General features: G+C 47.1%; 1 protein-coding gene across 1 annotated transcript in view; it reads left to right on the top strand.

Moving 5' to 3' along the window:
- Positions 1 to 9,415, top strand: part of CKMT2 (creatine kinase, mitochondrial 2) — a 19,126-nt gene extending 9,711 nt beyond the window's left edge. Inside the window, 4 exon segments of the mRNA XM_031061914.1 lie at positions 1,532 to 1,655; positions 4,346 to 4,480; positions 4,864 to 4,989; positions 9,195 to 9,415. Coding sequence (XP_030917774.1) covers positions 1,532 to 1,655; positions 4,346 to 4,480; positions 4,864 to 4,989; positions 9,195 to 9,314 — 505 coding nt within the window. The 3' untranslated portion in view covers positions 9,315 to 9,415.
- The last annotated feature ends 7,652 nt before the right edge of the window (positions 9,416 to 17,067 follow it).

Here is a 17,067-nt window from a genome sequence, read left to right as displayed (position 1 = left end):
AATATTTATAAAACCCTCCCTCAGCATTAGTGCACTGAGGAGGAGGTGGCTGGGCCTGGCCTGACCCCAGTGTCAGGGCACAGGATGTCTGCACCTGCTCAGCATTGCCCTGGCCAGCTCCAGCTGCAAGAAGAAAAAGGAGACGCAGCAAAAGACCAGCTGAAAGTCAGGCTCTCAGTGATCTTGAACTTTCACTTTCATGTGCCTCAAACCTGGTGGTATTTCACTGCTGGCACAAATGAGTCTGATCCCATCCGTCCCCCTCTACGCGCTGTAGGAAGGTGTCAGGAGCCAGCACCTCCCTCTGTCTGTCCTGAGCAGCCCAGACCCTGCCAGGGGGCTCAGAGACCCTGGCACAGAGCCCAGAATGCCCCTGTGGGTTTGATTGTGACCCATGGAGCAAGTTACCAACCCTAGATGAAGATCTGCAAGCCACGACAGTTTAAGTAGAATATTAGTGAATTTATCACAGGGTGAAAAATAGATTTTAGAGTTTCTGGTATGGGGGTTCAGCGGGCAAGATGGAGGAATCTGGGCATGTCCAGCCTTTCTCCTTCTTCTTCTTCTTGGCCTCCATCCTCTGGGTGATGGTGGCACTTTTGGATTGGTTTAGAGTAGAAGCTCACTGTCTAACATAGGTGACAGGTATTGGGAAGTCACTGTAAATATTGTACACGTAGTTTTTAGTATAAAAAGATAACACCTCCCTGGGGCAGGCAGAGTGCCTCTGACTGTCCTGCTGAGCAGACCTGGGCAGGACAGGAGAAAGGATTTTATAGATAAGGAACAATAAACAACCTTGAGACTGAGAAATGAAGAGCTCTGACTCCTTCTTCAAGCGCCAGGCTGGGAAAAGAGACTTCCTAGCACATCTCGGGGCCACTGTGAGCAGCAGAGGCCCCGACAGGAAGGCAGGAGTAGGAGACTGGCCAAGCAGAGGAGAAGGCAGGAGAAGTGACCCAGCACCTGACAAAGCCAGCCCTGACTGCCTGTTTGAGGCAGGAGTGGGTGTGCAGGGGTTCTGTCCTTTATGGCTGAGCAGGGTCACTGAGGGATCCTGACACATCCCTTGAGGGATGCAGACACCCAGTGCTCCCAGGGACACTGGGGTTTGAGGCAGGGGAGGACAAAATTAAATTAAATTAAAAATTAACTCAGTACACATTCCTTGGGTCCCAGCAGCATGCAGGTGTTTGGGTTTTCTGAGCAGAACCCTTCCCTGAGGACAGAGAGGGCAGAGCTTGGCTTCTCCCTTGGCTGCATCCCCAGCTGTGCTCCTGAGGGAGGGTCCCAGCAGCATGATTTGACCAGAAATCTCTCCTCACACTGTGCCCTGTAATGCCACAGGGATGCATGAGGGATCCAGTGGTGGAACCAGCCCCAGTCCCTCACTCCAGACAGCAGTTTGATTATGACACATTTAACATCTCTGCTGCTTGGGAAGCCTGTGATAAAGCTAAGGATGCTGACAGTTATTTCTCAGGGCTTGCCTTTTTAAAGATATTAATTTTTTTTCTCCCCTCTTGGCTAGGCACAACAATGAGAAGACATTTCTCATTTGGATTAATGAAGAGGACCACACCAGGGTGATCTCCATGGAGAAGGGTGGCAACATGAAGCGTGTCTTTGAAAGATTCTGCCGCGGATTAAAAGAGGTAGTGTCTCAGTGAGTTCATCATTCCTGCTTGTTCACTGCTGTCAGCCCTGCTCACTGTGGTTCCCACTGAGCTGACATCTCCAGGGGCAATGAAATGAAGAAATGAAGTCACATCAATCCATGCAACAACCCACATCAACACAGCTAAAGCAGGAAACATGGGCAGATTAATAGCTGAGTTGTAGGGGAAAATAAATAAATATCCTGTAGTTGCAGGCCCCCAGCTGGGTAATAATTAGCATTGACTCCTCGATTCTCAGAAGGCTGATCAATCTTTTATTATACCACAATTATTAAGAAACTCCTTACCCTTACAGACAGTCATGACACAGGGGGACCCAACTGGTCCTTGAATCCAAACACCATCACCATTGGGCAATTAGGAAACCACCCTTTGGTAAACAAATCTCCATAACACATTCCACATGTGCACAACAACGGGTGCAGCAAGTGCAGATAAGAATTGTTTATCATCATTTTCTGTGAGCTTCTCACAGCCTTCCCCAGGACAATGCCTGGGAAAGTTGTGCACTGCTCTGTCGCCAGAGAGCTGCTGCCACAATATACCTCCTTCCTTCCTTTCCTTCCTTTTCCTTCCTTCCTTCCTTTTCCTTCCTTCCTTCCCCTTCCTTCCTTCCTTCCTTCCCTCCTTCCTTCCTTCCTTCCTTCCTTCCTTCCTTCCTTCCTTCCTTCCTTCCTTCCTTCCTTCCTTCCTTCCTTCCTTCCTCTCTCTTCCATTTTGTGCCTGCAGACTGTGGGAAATCATAAAAGAAGCACTTTATTTGGGTTGTTTGATTTGTTAGATTGAAGACTTCCTTTGGCCCATCCTGCTGGTTCTTATTTCTGAGGCTGGGAGCAGAGTGGAGGCTGCTGAGGTTGTGCACAGGACTGAGGGTTCAGGACCCACTATTTTGGGGAGATATGGGGGTTTGTGATTAAAATACTAAGAACTGATAGTCAAGGCTCCTGGGTATTATTTTGGTATAGCTAATCACAATGATAAGAAAGGCTTCCTGGGACAGGGTGTGGGTTAAAACAGTTTTGCCCAGACAACACAGGTATGACTCAGGTTGGGTCTGGGCCTGGTGCAGCCCTCTGACCTGCTCTAGCACAAAAAAAAGTTGATTTACCAGAGAAATAGAGCTTTACTGTGCCCCACAGGTAATATCAAGGAACCCTGTAATGGTTTGGGTCAGGGTTAGGGTTTGCGGTGGGTTTTGGGGCACAGAAAAACAAAGCCATCTGATTTATGCTCTGCTGGCAGCAAGGTGGTTACTGAGAGTTTCCAGGGTGGGTTTGCAGGCACACCTGTGAGACTCAGCAGTGCACAGGTGGTGACACAGCCCCCAGGTGCTCTGCCTCTCGTGCCAGCCTGTGGACATGAGCATGGAAAGTGGTGGGGCAGCTTTGGGAGCTGTGCCTTCAGCAGGTGTCTGGGGCAGAAAATCAGGTCTAGTTTCCCACAACATCCATCGTGTTACCATCACAAAACACAGATATTATCCTAGGAGAGTAATTTATTCTGTATCCTCCTGCAGACCTGAAGTGTTTAGCTACGTTCATAGGACTCCTGTGGGCATGAGCTGGTTTATGCATCCAGTTCTCCTCAGGGGGAGACGAGAACTCAACAGAAATTGTACTGGGTTTGCACAAGCACAGATGGGTGAACAGAGTATCAGGTTATTCAAAGGGCAGTAGACCCTTGTGATTTTCACTCTCCTGTCAATTCTGGTCAGAGACCTACTAATGAGAAGTCTTATCTACAAGCTGTATTGTCTCCTTATAATGGAAGTGTGGCACTTAGAGGCCAAATGTTCTCTTCAAGGAGTCATGACATCAGCTAGAAAACAACACAAAACTCATGTTCAGTTCCCTCTGTTTGCTTTGTAGTGTTTGAGTCCTTTGGGGCCCTGTGTTTCAAACTTGGTTCAAAATTACTAAGTTATAAGCAAATGGCAAAAGCCACAACTCTTAAGTGAAGACCTGGCTCCACGGGCCAAGGCTTTACCAAAACACGTCGACAGGGAGTTCCTGGTGAAGTGGCCAAGAGCCTGCAAGATAATTTCTTGGATTATACTTTTTTCTGACCCAGAGATGGGGCAACTGAGAGGTGTTTTCAAAACTTTGATTCCATTTTCAGTCTCATTTGAAGGGTGAGACAGTACAGATGTTATAATTCACTCCATCACAATCAGAAGCCAACTATTTCCTAATTACACTGTAAGCGTTTCTTGGCCTGTCAGCTTTAGCCACGCCATGCTGTAAATGCCTTAAAGCCAATTAGCTAAAATCACCCCTTGTGGGTGTCACTACAGTGCATCTTTCACAGTTCTGTTTCTCCAAAGTATCTTATTTACAAGGCCACCCTTTGAAACTTGTTTCTAGCTCCATTTCTCTCTCAGCAGTGTCTGTTCATTCCATGGCATTTCCAAGCCAGCATTTCTTGTCTCAAAGTTTGCACGCTGTGTGAGCCTTCTGTCAGGCTTTGAGAACACTACAAATCCATTTCCCACATTAGTAGTCATGAGAAGGCGGTGAATAAATCCTTCTGGTTACCTGAGGAGTGCAAACATGTATCACACCTAGACCAGACTGCACCCAGCCGTAAACTCCTGCCACTCCACTGGCACCTGGCAATCAGACACTTGTAAATCTGCCCCTTTCTGTTTTGTTTCTGTGCCCACCCAGGTGGAAAGGCTGATCAAGGAGCGGGGCTGGGAGTTCATGTGGAACGAGCGCCTGGGCTACGTGCTGACCTGTCCCTCCAACCTGGGCACGGGGCTGCGCGCAGGCGTCCACGTCAAGCTGCCCAGGCTCAGCAAGGTACACGGCTCTGAAATGGGACAAAAGTGACATAAAAGTGACATGGTTTAAATGCGACATGAGCCAGCTCTCCTGGGGTGTAAGGGAGCAGAGGAGAAATGACAGCTTACGGAACTGCACATTAAAAGGATGCGTGTAACAAGGCCTGGGGATAGTGCATGGCTAAAGGAGCATGCTGTAATCCTGCAAATTGCTGCATTTGTTGTGGAAATCAATCTGCTCAGTGGGAAGCCACAAAGAGGGGCTGAAACTGAAGGAGTGAGAGAACGCTCCAGCTCTGCCTGTCCTTGCGGCAGCGCTGTAAGGATCACAGCATCGCAGTGACTCTGCTCAAACACACAGTGGGAGGCACAGTGGAAACTCAAGGCTGTTTCTCCTGGCAGGACCCCAGGTTCTCCAAAATCCTGGAGAACCTGCGGCTGCAGAAGCGTGGCACCGGCGGGGTGGACACGGCAGCTGTGGCTGACATCTAAGGCATCTCCAACCTGGACCGCCTCGGGCGCTCTGAGGTAAACTGCTCCTCCTGGGGTTCCCTTCTGTGTTTTCCCCCTGCTTTTCAGCTGAGATCTGTACTGACACGGGCCAGTTTCCCTCTGCTGAGCTCAGTGGATCCATGGCTGTGACCGTGTTCACAGGGGTCTGAGGATGAGGGAGGAGATGAGGATCTGACTCCATGCATCAGAAGGCTTGATTTATTATTTCATGATAATTAATACATTAAAACTACGCTAAAAGAATAGAAGAAAGGAATTCATCAGAAGGCTACCTAAGAATAGAAAAACAAAGAATGATAACAAAGGCTTGTGTCTCAGACAGAGAGTCTGAGCCAGCTGACTGTGATTGGCCATTAATTAGAAACAACCACATGAGACCAATCACAGATGCACCTGTTGCATTCCACAGCAGCAGATAATCAATGTTTGCATTTTGTTCCTGAGGCCTCTCAGCTTCTCAGGAGGAAAAATCCTAAGGAAAGGATTTTTCATAAAAGATGTCTGCGACACCGTGGCAGTTTTTACTGCTCGTGAATGTGGTCCAGTGGAAATGCTCACTGAAAGGAGAACTGTTAACGTGCATGAAGTGCTTGATAAATACTCCTGTCCTGGCAGTGGAAAAACCCAACCCTGAGCAAGCTGCACAAATACGGCCATGTGCTGAGGATCTCCATGAGGGTATGCAGGTGCTCAGTCCTAACCCACATAGGGACTCAGGCACTAGAGCAAGACTTGGTGAAGGGCGTTGTGTTCCTTTCACTGCTGAGTCACACGCTTCCTCCACGGTTACACAGCAGCACAAGGCTTCCACCCACAGCGACTGAGGAGCTGGGGCTGTTTTCACACGTCCTCTGTGGCTCTCAGACAAGAGAGCTGTGCGGTCTTAGTGTGAAAAGCCAGGTGTCTCCTAAGGAAGGCAGGAGCCTCCCCTGAAATGGAAAATGCAAACCCCCTGACTCTGAATTATTGTAATTTTGAAATTAAGGGGCTCTCAATGATATGGGAGCAGGAATAACAGTTCTGTACTAGGAAAAATAAAATAAAAATGAAATAGTACAAACAACAAAAACAATCCACAGTCAGAGTGAGAACAGGAGCTGCCCCCTGTGTGTCAGGGGTGGCACAGCCCCATCCCTTGGGGGCTCAGCCCTCCTGCAGTGCCAGCTGTGCTGCTGCTGGAGCAGGGATCCTGCACAAGGGGGGAGTTTTCCTCTGCAGCTCCAGGGCTGCTGCAGATGGGCCTGGGCTCCCTCTGGCAATGCAGGGCAGCAGAAAGCTGCTCCTCTGGCAATGCAGGGGGCAAAGGCTGCTGGGGTGTCCCAAAGCTCAGATTGGATCCAGGTAGGAATGCTTGGCTCCTCCCCTGGGCGCAGCATCTCCCCATGGGATGCTGGAATTGGATCAGCCCTGCAGGGACACTCAGTGGCCATGGACAGAAGGTAATTAATAATTAATGGCCCATGGACAGCAGAGATCTCCTGGAGGGAGGATTGGCTGTGGCAGAGATAAAGAACACTGCCCCACCTGTTTTTAACAGATGGTGGTAGAATACACAGTTCTGCTTACATCTTGCAGATGTGTTTACACCAGAGATTGAAATCAGGGCGAAGATTTAATAGTGAGCCCTGAGCCTTCCCTGTAGGGCACAGGCTGCAGTGAGGTGGGTGCACCTCAGATGTTTGCTGCAAAGCCATTTCAGAGAGAAGGAACATTTGTAGGGCCAGAGTGTGGAAATGACCCTGCAGCCTGGAGCAGCTGCTCCCCTCCTGGCAGCTCAGCTCCCACACCTCATTCCACCTTCATGCCTAATGATTTTATGAGCCAGAGCAGCTCCTAAGAGCACAGCTAATGAGTGCTGCTCCTCCCACAGCTCTGACTGAGCCAAACCCCGTGGCTGTGGCAGGCTGGATATGGATGCAGGCTGGTCCTGGTGCTGCAGCCCAAGACCTGGGGCTAGCCCCATTCTAGGCAGGTTTTCATAACAGGAAAACATCCCTGGGATAATGCACCCGGGTGACAGCAATGTTAACCCAGCCCACAGCGTCCTCCCTTCCTGGCTCACCTGCCACGGGGACAGCCCAGCCAGGTGAGCACTGCTCTCCGATCCAGATGTGCCTCTGGATGTCCCCACGGCCATGGACAGATGTCTGGAAACTTCAGACATGGAAGTTTAATGCAAGCTTCTGTGCTCCTTTGGATCTAGAATGACATAAGTAACGGGAAACAAAATAAGTAAGAGTGAAATACTATTAAGCGGTATTATTTGCCAAAACAGCCTGTGACAAACACATCTATTAACACCTGAGACATCATCATGTGTGTTTGATATTAAAGTAACATTAATAACAAAAACCAGGATTACACAGGATGACAAATTGAGTCCTGCTGACAGACAGCCTAAGCCTACACATTTTTGCTTACATGAAGAGTTCCACGGAAGTCAGTGATGCCTCCTACAGCAAGGATCCAAAGGATTAAGGCAACACATAAGACACAAGCCCTTCCTTGGAGATTCTGAAATCTAAATAAGACAAGACATACTCAAGGGGATAAGAAAAGTTTTATCATAGGATAAATTTTTTCAGTACATAATTAAATAAATGCCATTATGTGATAAATGTGTTTGCAGAACTGAATTATGCTCCCAAAGGGGCAAGATAAAACTGTTTGTATTCCTGTTCTGTTTCAGTTACTGGTCAATGCAAACTTAATATGAAATTTGTTTTCTTATGGAGGCTGCAAATTCAGACCTCTGAATTCCCAACACAGCTAGTCTGTAAAAGACAATAAAATAAACTGCTAAGCCGCTGAAATGCTTTATAGTAAAAACAAATCCCTTGAAAATCAGCAACTACCACAATAAAGAGACAATGGGATTTGGTCTTCACACTTAGTCTCAACAAGCCAGTTATTAAAGGTTGCTAATGAACCATTTCATGGAGATTAAGAAATACCAGCTTTACCTTGCTGCCTCACAGTGCCACAGGGTCCGTGGTCCTTAAATGTCACCTGTCTGCTGGGGACAGGGCCCTGTTGAAACAGGTTACAAAGACACCACCACCCCTTGCCATACAGAATTATGAATTTTGGTGCTGCTCTGGGCCTGGAGTGAATCCCACCCCTGGCAGTGTCACTCTAATGCTTGGAGTGGCTGCCTAGAACAGGGGCTAGACAAGATTAAGGGAATAAAAGCAGCTATTTATTAGAGGCCTTCAAAAGGTACAGTCTGGGCTGTCAAAAGCCTCCAGTGGGCTACACCCAAGGTGGTTGATGGTCATGAGTTTTTCATAAAGGTAAAACTTTGGTCCATTTGCATTTCAGGGGTTAATCCTCCAATTACAGCTTCAGGCAATGAAGTCATTTTCTCCAGGTGTGCCCCCCTCAATTCACTGTTGTTTGCATCTGAGACAATAATGTGTCCTTGAGTTTCAGGCCTAGAGAGGAATTGTTTTGTCTGATTAAAATGCGAAAACAGGGTGTGGAGTTTAGAATTTTACAATAAAGCCGTACAGGATCTAAAAAATATAAAAGCTAAATCCCAAGGCATTAACTGAGGAGCTGGGAGCAAAGCAGTGCTGGGTGCAGGATGAGCCCTGAGCTGTGTGCTGAGCCTGCTCCCAGCTCCTCAGTTTAATGCTTGCAGGATGTGTGAGCACAGAGACATGAAAATGAATTGGGAGGGATGCTGGCGCAAGGAGCATGTGTCTGTGCTCACACATCCTGCAAGCACGGGGTGTTTTGGGCTTGGGAGCTGGGGAGACACAGCAGTGACTTCAGTGCTGGCAGGGCTGGACACTCACAGCACAGCTGCTCTGTGCCCTCACCCTCGTGCAGAGTGGGGAACACTCGGGGCCAGGCATCCCTGCTCAGCAGCCCCCTGCACCCTCTCGGGGTCATGTTGGAAACAGGTCCCTCAGCTCCTGCCTGAACACTTCATACAGGGACTTTTGCGCGGTTGGTTTGTTCCTGTGGGAGCACAGTTTGGTGGAAATAGCTTTAGGGACCTAACTGAAAGAGACTGCTGCTCAGGGCAAACAGGAGAAGGGAATGACTGTGGCTTTGCACAACGTGTACTCCCTGCGCCAGAGGAGGTGTGAAGTCTGCGACCCTCCTCAGTTTCAGCTTTGTCTGCTGCGGCGACAGCACAAGCCAGCTTCCCACTCTGCTATAACAGATGAGCTAAACCCTCTGCTACTACAATTCTCCTCTTGTTGTTGTAGGTGGAGCTAGTCCAGATTGTCATCGACGGGGTCAATTACCTGGTTGACTGCGAGAAGAAACTGGAAAGAGGCCAAGACATCAAGGTGCCACCCCCCCTGCCTCAGTTTGGCAGGAGATGAAGTTGCTGGTGATGGCCGCAGCTGAGGGCAAATGTGGCTGCCTTTGTGATGGGAAGGCACCCCTGTACATCTCTGTATAAATGCATTGTGTAATAAAACACTGCCTGACACCTCATGTCTCCTCCATGCCTGGCTGCACTGGCACAAAGTGCTCTGGGTGCAGCTTCATTGGGGTGCACCTACACAACAACCTTGGGACGCTCTTTTTGGGGGGACTGCTTCCCTCTCTTGGCTGGTGATAAGAAAGTACCACTTCAGCTGTGCAAAAAGCACAAATCTCTAATTCTGTGCAGCACTTCTGGACATATTTACAATGCCATCCTGCTCATTTCTGCCCTGTGCCCTTGGGCTGCAGCAACCTGGCCCAAAACCCAGCAGGCAAACCAGCTTGCTGATATTCTGCATCCCACCTGAACCTGCCCAGCTCCAGGCCCCTCCTGCAGCTCTCAGCTTCAGAGCTAACAGGGTCTGGCTCAGCTGCCACTCCCCAGAGTCCCTGAGGATGTGCTGCCACTCCAAGGGACATCTCCATGCTCACCACGGTTCACGTGCTCAGCAGCACAGAGGAAAGGAAAAAACCAGCAAGTGCTGACAATCCCACTGATTGCTGCTTTTTTGCATATGGAAACACAGTGTTTCACAGCCAGAACACCAGTTCCCAGGCAGGTCCCTGGGTGAGTCATATCTGCAGAGCTGTGGCTGGATAGCTGGTCCATAACTGGCTACAGACTTTTAAAAGTCACAATTGGAAGCTAATTGAGAGCTAGATGGTGAATTAGCTGCTCTTGAAAATCAGCAGCTGAGGAGGAGAGCTGCTGAGTGTAGAGCAGGCTGGAGCTTCCGTGTGATTACTGTTACTTCCTCATCTATGCTGGGCACATTCCCTAGCATTTTGCTGCTGGCTTTCCAAATGGTAGTTAATAATGGTAATTCTGGGGGAGGGAATCAGACTATTGCTGATTTTACATAGAAGGCAAATAAGCAAAACTGGAAAGGCTTCACTGTTAGCCCTCCAAAACTCTCAGGTCAACACTAAATCCAGCTGTGGGCCAAGTGTCCTCAAATTTTAGCCTGTATTTGCTTTTCTCCTGCTGATGGGCAGCAGCAGAATGTCCAGTGGGCTGTCCCTTGCTAACAGCAATCCTGAGGGGCTGCTGTGGGGCTGGTGGCTCTTTCAGTGCCTTTAACAGCCTGGGGGATGAGGTGCATCACTCACCAGCCAGTCCACTGACGGAACTATGTGCTGGTGTTTGCAGAGGTCCCAGGACCAGGGAGGAGATGAGAATCTTGACTCCATGTTTCAGGTTTATTATTTTATGATATGTATGATATTAAAAGAAAATGATATGTTAAAACTATACTAAAAGAATAGAAGAAAGGATTTCACCAGAAGGTAGGAAAGGAAAGGTTCAGAAAGGGAGAGAGAAAGAAGGAAAGGGAAAGGGAAAGGGAAAGGAAAAGGAAAAGGAAAAGGAAAAGGAAATATTCAGAAAGGAAAGAAAGGAAAAGGAAAGGAAATTATAATAAAATCTTGTGACCTCAGACAGTCTGAGCCAGCTGACTGTGATTGGCCATTAATTAGAAACAACCACACGAGACCAATCACAGAGGCACCTGTTGCATTCCACAGCAGCAGATAACCATTGCTTACATTTTGTTCCTGAGGCCTCTCAGCTTCTCAGGAGAAAACGTCCTAAGGAAAGGATTCTTCATAAAATGTGTCTGTGACAGTACTACATGAGAGCCGGAGAGCAGAGCTGCCTTCAGAGAGCATTTCACAGTGGAAATGGGCTGCTGGAAACCTCGTGGGGTCCAGCAGAGGCACAGCCTGGCAGGAGAAGGCTAAGGGGGCATCTTAATGATGCCCACCACTGTCTGCAGCAGGGGAAACCAGGCTCAAGGCTGTCCTTGGGATGTAGAGTGACAGGACAGGAGGCAACAGACTCAGAATGGGACACCAGGAATTCCTGTTAGTTATTAGAGAGGGTTTCTGCCCTGTGAAGGTGGTCAAATGTTGGAACAGACCCAGAGACACCCAGAACCCAGGGAGCAAGGTTCTGATCCACACTGGGGCTGGGGAAGGATTGGTGGGTGTTTTGGGACAGAACCCCTCCAGACCCCCAGCCTACACAAAGGTGTGATCCCTGGCTGAAACAACCACTGCAAAATGCCTGAGATGAGCAAATGACCCAGAGCAATGCCCTGGCCATGCTGTGCTCTGACCAGACAGGGAATTGTGAGTCTGCACAAAATAGGAACACCCAGGTATGACTTACTCCCTGCCCTGCTCCAACTGCGGCATTCTCTGTATTGCTGGCTTCCAAGCATGTCCCTCACAACCAAAACACTCCTCCTCACAGGGATTATTGTGCAAAGGCTTGTTGTCATCCACATTTTCCACTTCTGAGACCTCTCTCTCTCTCCATGATTCTATGCAGCCAGCAACTCAGCTGCTTCACATGAATGATGTGCTTTCATTCTTCACGCCACATCCCTAATTAATATTTTAAATTAAACTTGGACAGTGACTGGAAGGTGGCCGCTCTGCTCCACGGGGATATGTTCAGGAGAATGAACTTCTCCTTGTGGAGCAGAGCACCATGCACCATGCACAGTTTGTTTCCTGCTGCTCCTTGAATACTGCAGCAGGAAACAAACAACCTGAAAGGCTGTGTGCCCACACAAAGGAAGAAAAGCATACAGATAATGAAAGACTCAACAAGAAAATATTAAAGGTTCAAAAGCTGGGTTTGTGCACTAACTCTTGACATAAAATGCTACTTCTTGTTTCTCATTTTTATTTTCCCCATGGCACAAGTACTGCACTGCTGAGCCCCTTTTCTGCCAATAAAACTCTTTGCTGATAGACTCTGATTCTCTATAAATCTTTGAAATTTATTTGATTACGTGCCCCAGGAGCTATGTGCCATGCCTCAAGCACTTCTCTAATGCTCTTGACAAAGCAACTAAGGATCAGCAGAAATAATCTCTCAGGTCAAGCTCCATCAAAGCCCACCTGTGCTCCATTAGGCAGTTCATGAAGAGTGAGAACTGGGCAGGAATTTCCCATTACAAGACCAGAGAAAACAGCCACTTGAGATGAGATATTAGAAAGGAATTGTTCCCTGGCAGGCTGGGCAGGCCCTGGCACAGGGTGCCCAGAGCAGCTGGGGCTGCCCCTGCATCCCTGGCAGTGCCCAAGGCCAGGCTGGACACGGGCACAGTGGGAGGTGTCGCTGGCTGGGTCTGTGTACAAATCCCAAACAGGACAGGGCTGCAGGGAAGGTGCCTTGAGCTGTTTGATTTTCCAGCATCACTCTCATTCCATGGTGATGACAATGGGAAGCTGCCAGCAGCTCACATCCCAGGCAGCAGACACAGAACTCAATGGCACAACTCACTTGATGAGTTTTTTGCCCAATCACACAAGGCAAAAGCACACTGACAGTATTTATATCTGTACAGTATCTATTCTATATTGACAGTAGTTCTGTCCAACCACTGTAAGCACAGGTACCTGTGGTTAAACAATGCTTGCTTATTTCAAATGCAATACCTGCTTGTGAGCCTTCAAACACAACGCACAGAGCTCCATTATTAAGCTTCAACCTTCCTAATATCTTGCTAGATAAACTTTCTGTAGCTTAGGCAGTTATTCTAGACAAGCGTTAATACACAGACCATTGCTCTATTTGTCCTTTTCTACAGTTTAAATAATTTTTCTGCTGACCAATCTCATGGCTGCTGCTTAGCTCCAATCCCAGTTCTGCTGTCTCTGGGGCCTGCCTTTTGCAGCTTTCCCAAAACCTCTGATTTTGTGGATTCCCAGAGAAGGTGTCCCTGCCACGGCAGGGCTGGCACTGGGTGGGATTTAGGGTCCCTCCCAACCCAAACCAGTCTGTAGCTACAGCAGGTGTACCTGATCTCACATGTGACACTTCACACCTGAAATCCTTGGCTGCCCCGACAAAAACTGACAACGAGCTCTGCAGGTTCATGACTCTGTCACTCTTGCAGGATCAACACACACCTGAGCGTGCCTGACGTAATGTTTCTCTGGAAACATCAAAACCAGAAGGGAGCACATAACATCAGGAATGACTTATAGCTAATATTTATATGCAGAATTTTTTTACTAATGAGATTCACTGGAATGCAATTTAAGAGCTGCATGCTCATCTCTCTCCTGCAATGCCTCTTACGGTCTGCCTTCACCCTGAGGTTTAATTAAAAGATTAAAGACTTAAACAGTCACTTCTTTTGCCTGCAAAAATGCCTGTGGGAAACACCAAAATGCACTGCATATGGCACAGAAGTCCTACCAAGCCAAACCTCCCAAGAGGGCACAGAGTCACCTACTGCCCAGCCTAGTGCTGATGATTGATACCACATTTTTAATTTACTCTAAATTATTACACAAAAATATTGGGCTCCTAATAAGACAATATCAGTTATATTACAGTAATAAGTCTATCAGTAAACAAGGGTAATTAAAGTATTTTTTTTATCTACTCACTGTTCAGGGAACTTAGGTGGACCCAGCAGAGGGGGAAAAAAAAGCTAATAAATTATGCCAGTTAATTTTTATCTACTTTATGTCTATTCTGAATATGCAAGTTTTCAGTGTACACCTTTAAGAGGTATCTTAGCTCTCATTCTCTCATTCCAGTTTTATGCTCTGCTTTCTGAACCAGCATTTGGGCTTTGAAATTGCTGATAATCTACCTGGTACCTGGCCATACCTGCATGAACTACTGGCATATTTTTAAAAAATTATTTGTATTTATTTTTATTTTTCTGTAGAAATGAGGAATTTATCCTTTCTTGACCAAGAGGAATATAAGAAATTAATGAGACTGAAAAGACTTGAGCACTCTCCCTTGCTGATCCCTCTGCCAAGGAATCTGTACCTCTGCTGCTGCCTGCAGTTTCAGCCTGTTCCTTCTCCTTTTCTCTGTGAAATGCAGCAGTTTTCCAAAATACAGCCAATCCTGCAGAAAAGGATTGTATCCAAACAGGAGGATAACCCATTCCTCCTTTGTTCATCCATACCTTCAACCCTAGAAATTACAACTTTGTGATCTGAAGACACAAACTTAAGCGAAGTGCTGTGCAAATCCAGTTTAAATTCATTCATCTCCTCACTGTGGTTTTCTGGAAAAAACAAAATTACACTTTCCTGTGAGAAAACAGTGTTTTCTGCTCCACAGGCAGCCACCTAAAGCTGAAATCAGGGAATATTCTTGTGGTATCCTGACAGTGCATGTCTAACATTCCCACCTGAGCCAGTTTCTCAGATTGTCATTTTGATACAAGAATAACAAACAGCAGCTTTGCAGTGGAAAGCAGCCCAATAAAATAACTGACCACAGACCTTAACCTTCAAAGGCTTCAGTTCATCCAGGCACTTAAACATTTCCCTGAAGATTAAATATAGCATAGGTAATCATTTAACACTGACAAGAAAGCAGAGCAGTAAATGCTAAGCACTCTGTTCATCTTATGGAGAATAAATCAAAGGGAACCATCTGCCCAGGAGCCTCAGATTATTGCAGATGTAACAGAATTTAAGAGGGAACAGGGCCTGATTTTCCTTTCTCTTCCCAGGCTTACATTCAGATTAAAACAACCAGGAAAATGTCACCCTGACGCTCTGCAATTAACTACCCAAACCATACAGGCAAAGAAGAGTGAACAAAGATAACATCAGTTGTGTGTGTGGGCAACCACAGCCTCTGGTACCCCTTCAGCAGACAAAACCTCCTGTTTGGGGTATGAGGATCATGAACGTATGAACACTGTGCTGTGTTCGGACAGTTTGCTGTTTCTTAGGAAAATTAAAAAAAAATAATAAAAAAAAAGAAGTTACAATTATTTGCACTGCTGCTGGCTTGCTCATAACTCCCCTGGGGAGCTCCCAGCCCAGTAATGTCAACCTGGAACAAATCCCACACCAGTGCAAATTTAAACAGGTGTGGCCTCTGCCAAATAGGTGATATTGGAGGTAAATGCTGTCTGACTGATTGAGCAGGAAGGTGTTAAACACCCTTTTCCACTGCCTGCAAAGCTGGATCTTGAGGGTGGCTGATCCTGCCTAGATACACACACATATAAAATTCCAGGCTGGGAAAGACAGGACAGCACATTTAGGACTTCATCAAAGCAGATAGAATGCAAGTTGCAGGAGCAACAAGGACCTCATGCTGTGGCTGAGCTGTAACTACACCAGCAAAGGAGGTGGTTTTAATTTTAAGAAGACATACTGGACATACTGGGTTTTATTTCCTGGCTTTTAAACGGCATTCATAAGTTATTTATTTATCTGCAGTCAGGGCTAATTGCTCTTAAACGCGTGCTCGTCCTGCCAGGCAGCGGTGCAGTGTAGAAAACTCCTTGTGCACACCTCCCTCTAGTGGGCTCAAAACCTCGGAAAATCGGCAAAATCCGCGAATTCCTCTAGGGAGACTCAAATGTTCGGGATAACTACCGGAGGAAGTGTAATATTCATTATATGTTTTATATAGGGTATGTCCAATGCATATACATTTATAACACCAACCAGGAAGCGTCATGGGTGTGAAAAATGCGTATTTTATGATTGGCTTTTCGCAAATATTAAAATGAATATTATATGTGTTGTGTTAGAAAGTGATGCTGTATTATTTCTCTTAAGTAGTGTGTTAAATATAGTTTTAGGTTATAACAAAATGTTAAAATAGAAACGATGCTATGTAGGATACTTTTTTAAAGAAAGGACTTGCAGTGAGACAGCAGCCACAGGACACCTGAATCTTTCAGAGAATGCCTTGTCCTCTTATCAGAAGAAACGAACTTCTTCCCGTGTCGAGGGTGCTGTTAGGGTTAAGAGGAAGAAGTTGACGATGACCAGACAGAATCCTGTGTTTGAATGGAATTTATGCATCACGGATGAGGTGTACGAATATGCAACAGGCTGTTGCTTTTAAGGGTTAATCCTCTGTTAACGTGAGTCCTTTTTCGGGCCCGTGCTGCCCAGAAAAGGTACCCAGACATCCGTAACTCTTTGTCTCTATTATCTCATATTATCCTAATCCAAATTGTCCAAATTATTATTAGTCTAACTGTATTACTATTTTTCTAACCATTTCATTCCTATTAAACTTTTAAAATTTTAAAAACAAGCGACTGGCGTTTTTCACAATGGGAATCCAGTGAAATGCTAAAAACACAAGATGCAGCAGCCTGGTTTGGGGCAAGGTGGAAGCATTATTTGGCTCATCAACATTAATTTCAGCTGCAGAGTGGCCTCCTCTGAAAACAGCTGGGGATTCACCCGGTCACCCTTCACTGTCCCCAGGTGAGCCCACACCTGCAGAGCTGCCCCAGCCCTGGGCCAGCCCAGCAAGGAGCTGGAGCTGCTGCAGCCAGGCCACAGGAGGCTCCAGCATGGGCACAGGCATGGAGCAGCTCTCCTACAAGGACAGACTGGGAAAGCTGGGAATGTTCAGTCTGGAGTAAAGAAGGTTTCAAGGAGACCCCAGAGGCCCTTCCAGTGCCTAAAGGGGTACAGGAGAGCTGGAAAGGGCAGGTAGGGGTAGGACAAGGAAGAATGGCTTTAAGATGAAGAAGGATACATTTGACCTGGATATTGAGAAGGAGTTGTTTCCTGGGAGGGTGGAGGGCCCTGGCACACATTCCCAGAGCAGCTGCCCCTGCATCCCTGGCAGTGCCCAAGGCCAGGCTGGACACTGGGGCTTGGAGCAGCCTGGGGCAG

This window comes from Geospiza fortis, unplaced genomic scaffold (assembly GCF_000277835.1).
Source record: "Geospiza fortis unplaced genomic scaffold, GeoFor_1.0 scaffold43, whole genome shotgun sequence".
Taxonomy (NCBI): Eukaryota; Metazoa; Chordata; class Aves; order Passeriformes; family Thraupidae; genus Geospiza; species Geospiza fortis.
The sequence above is the reverse complement of the archived record's forward strand: the minus strand, read 5'-3'. Positions and strand labels throughout refer to the sequence as shown.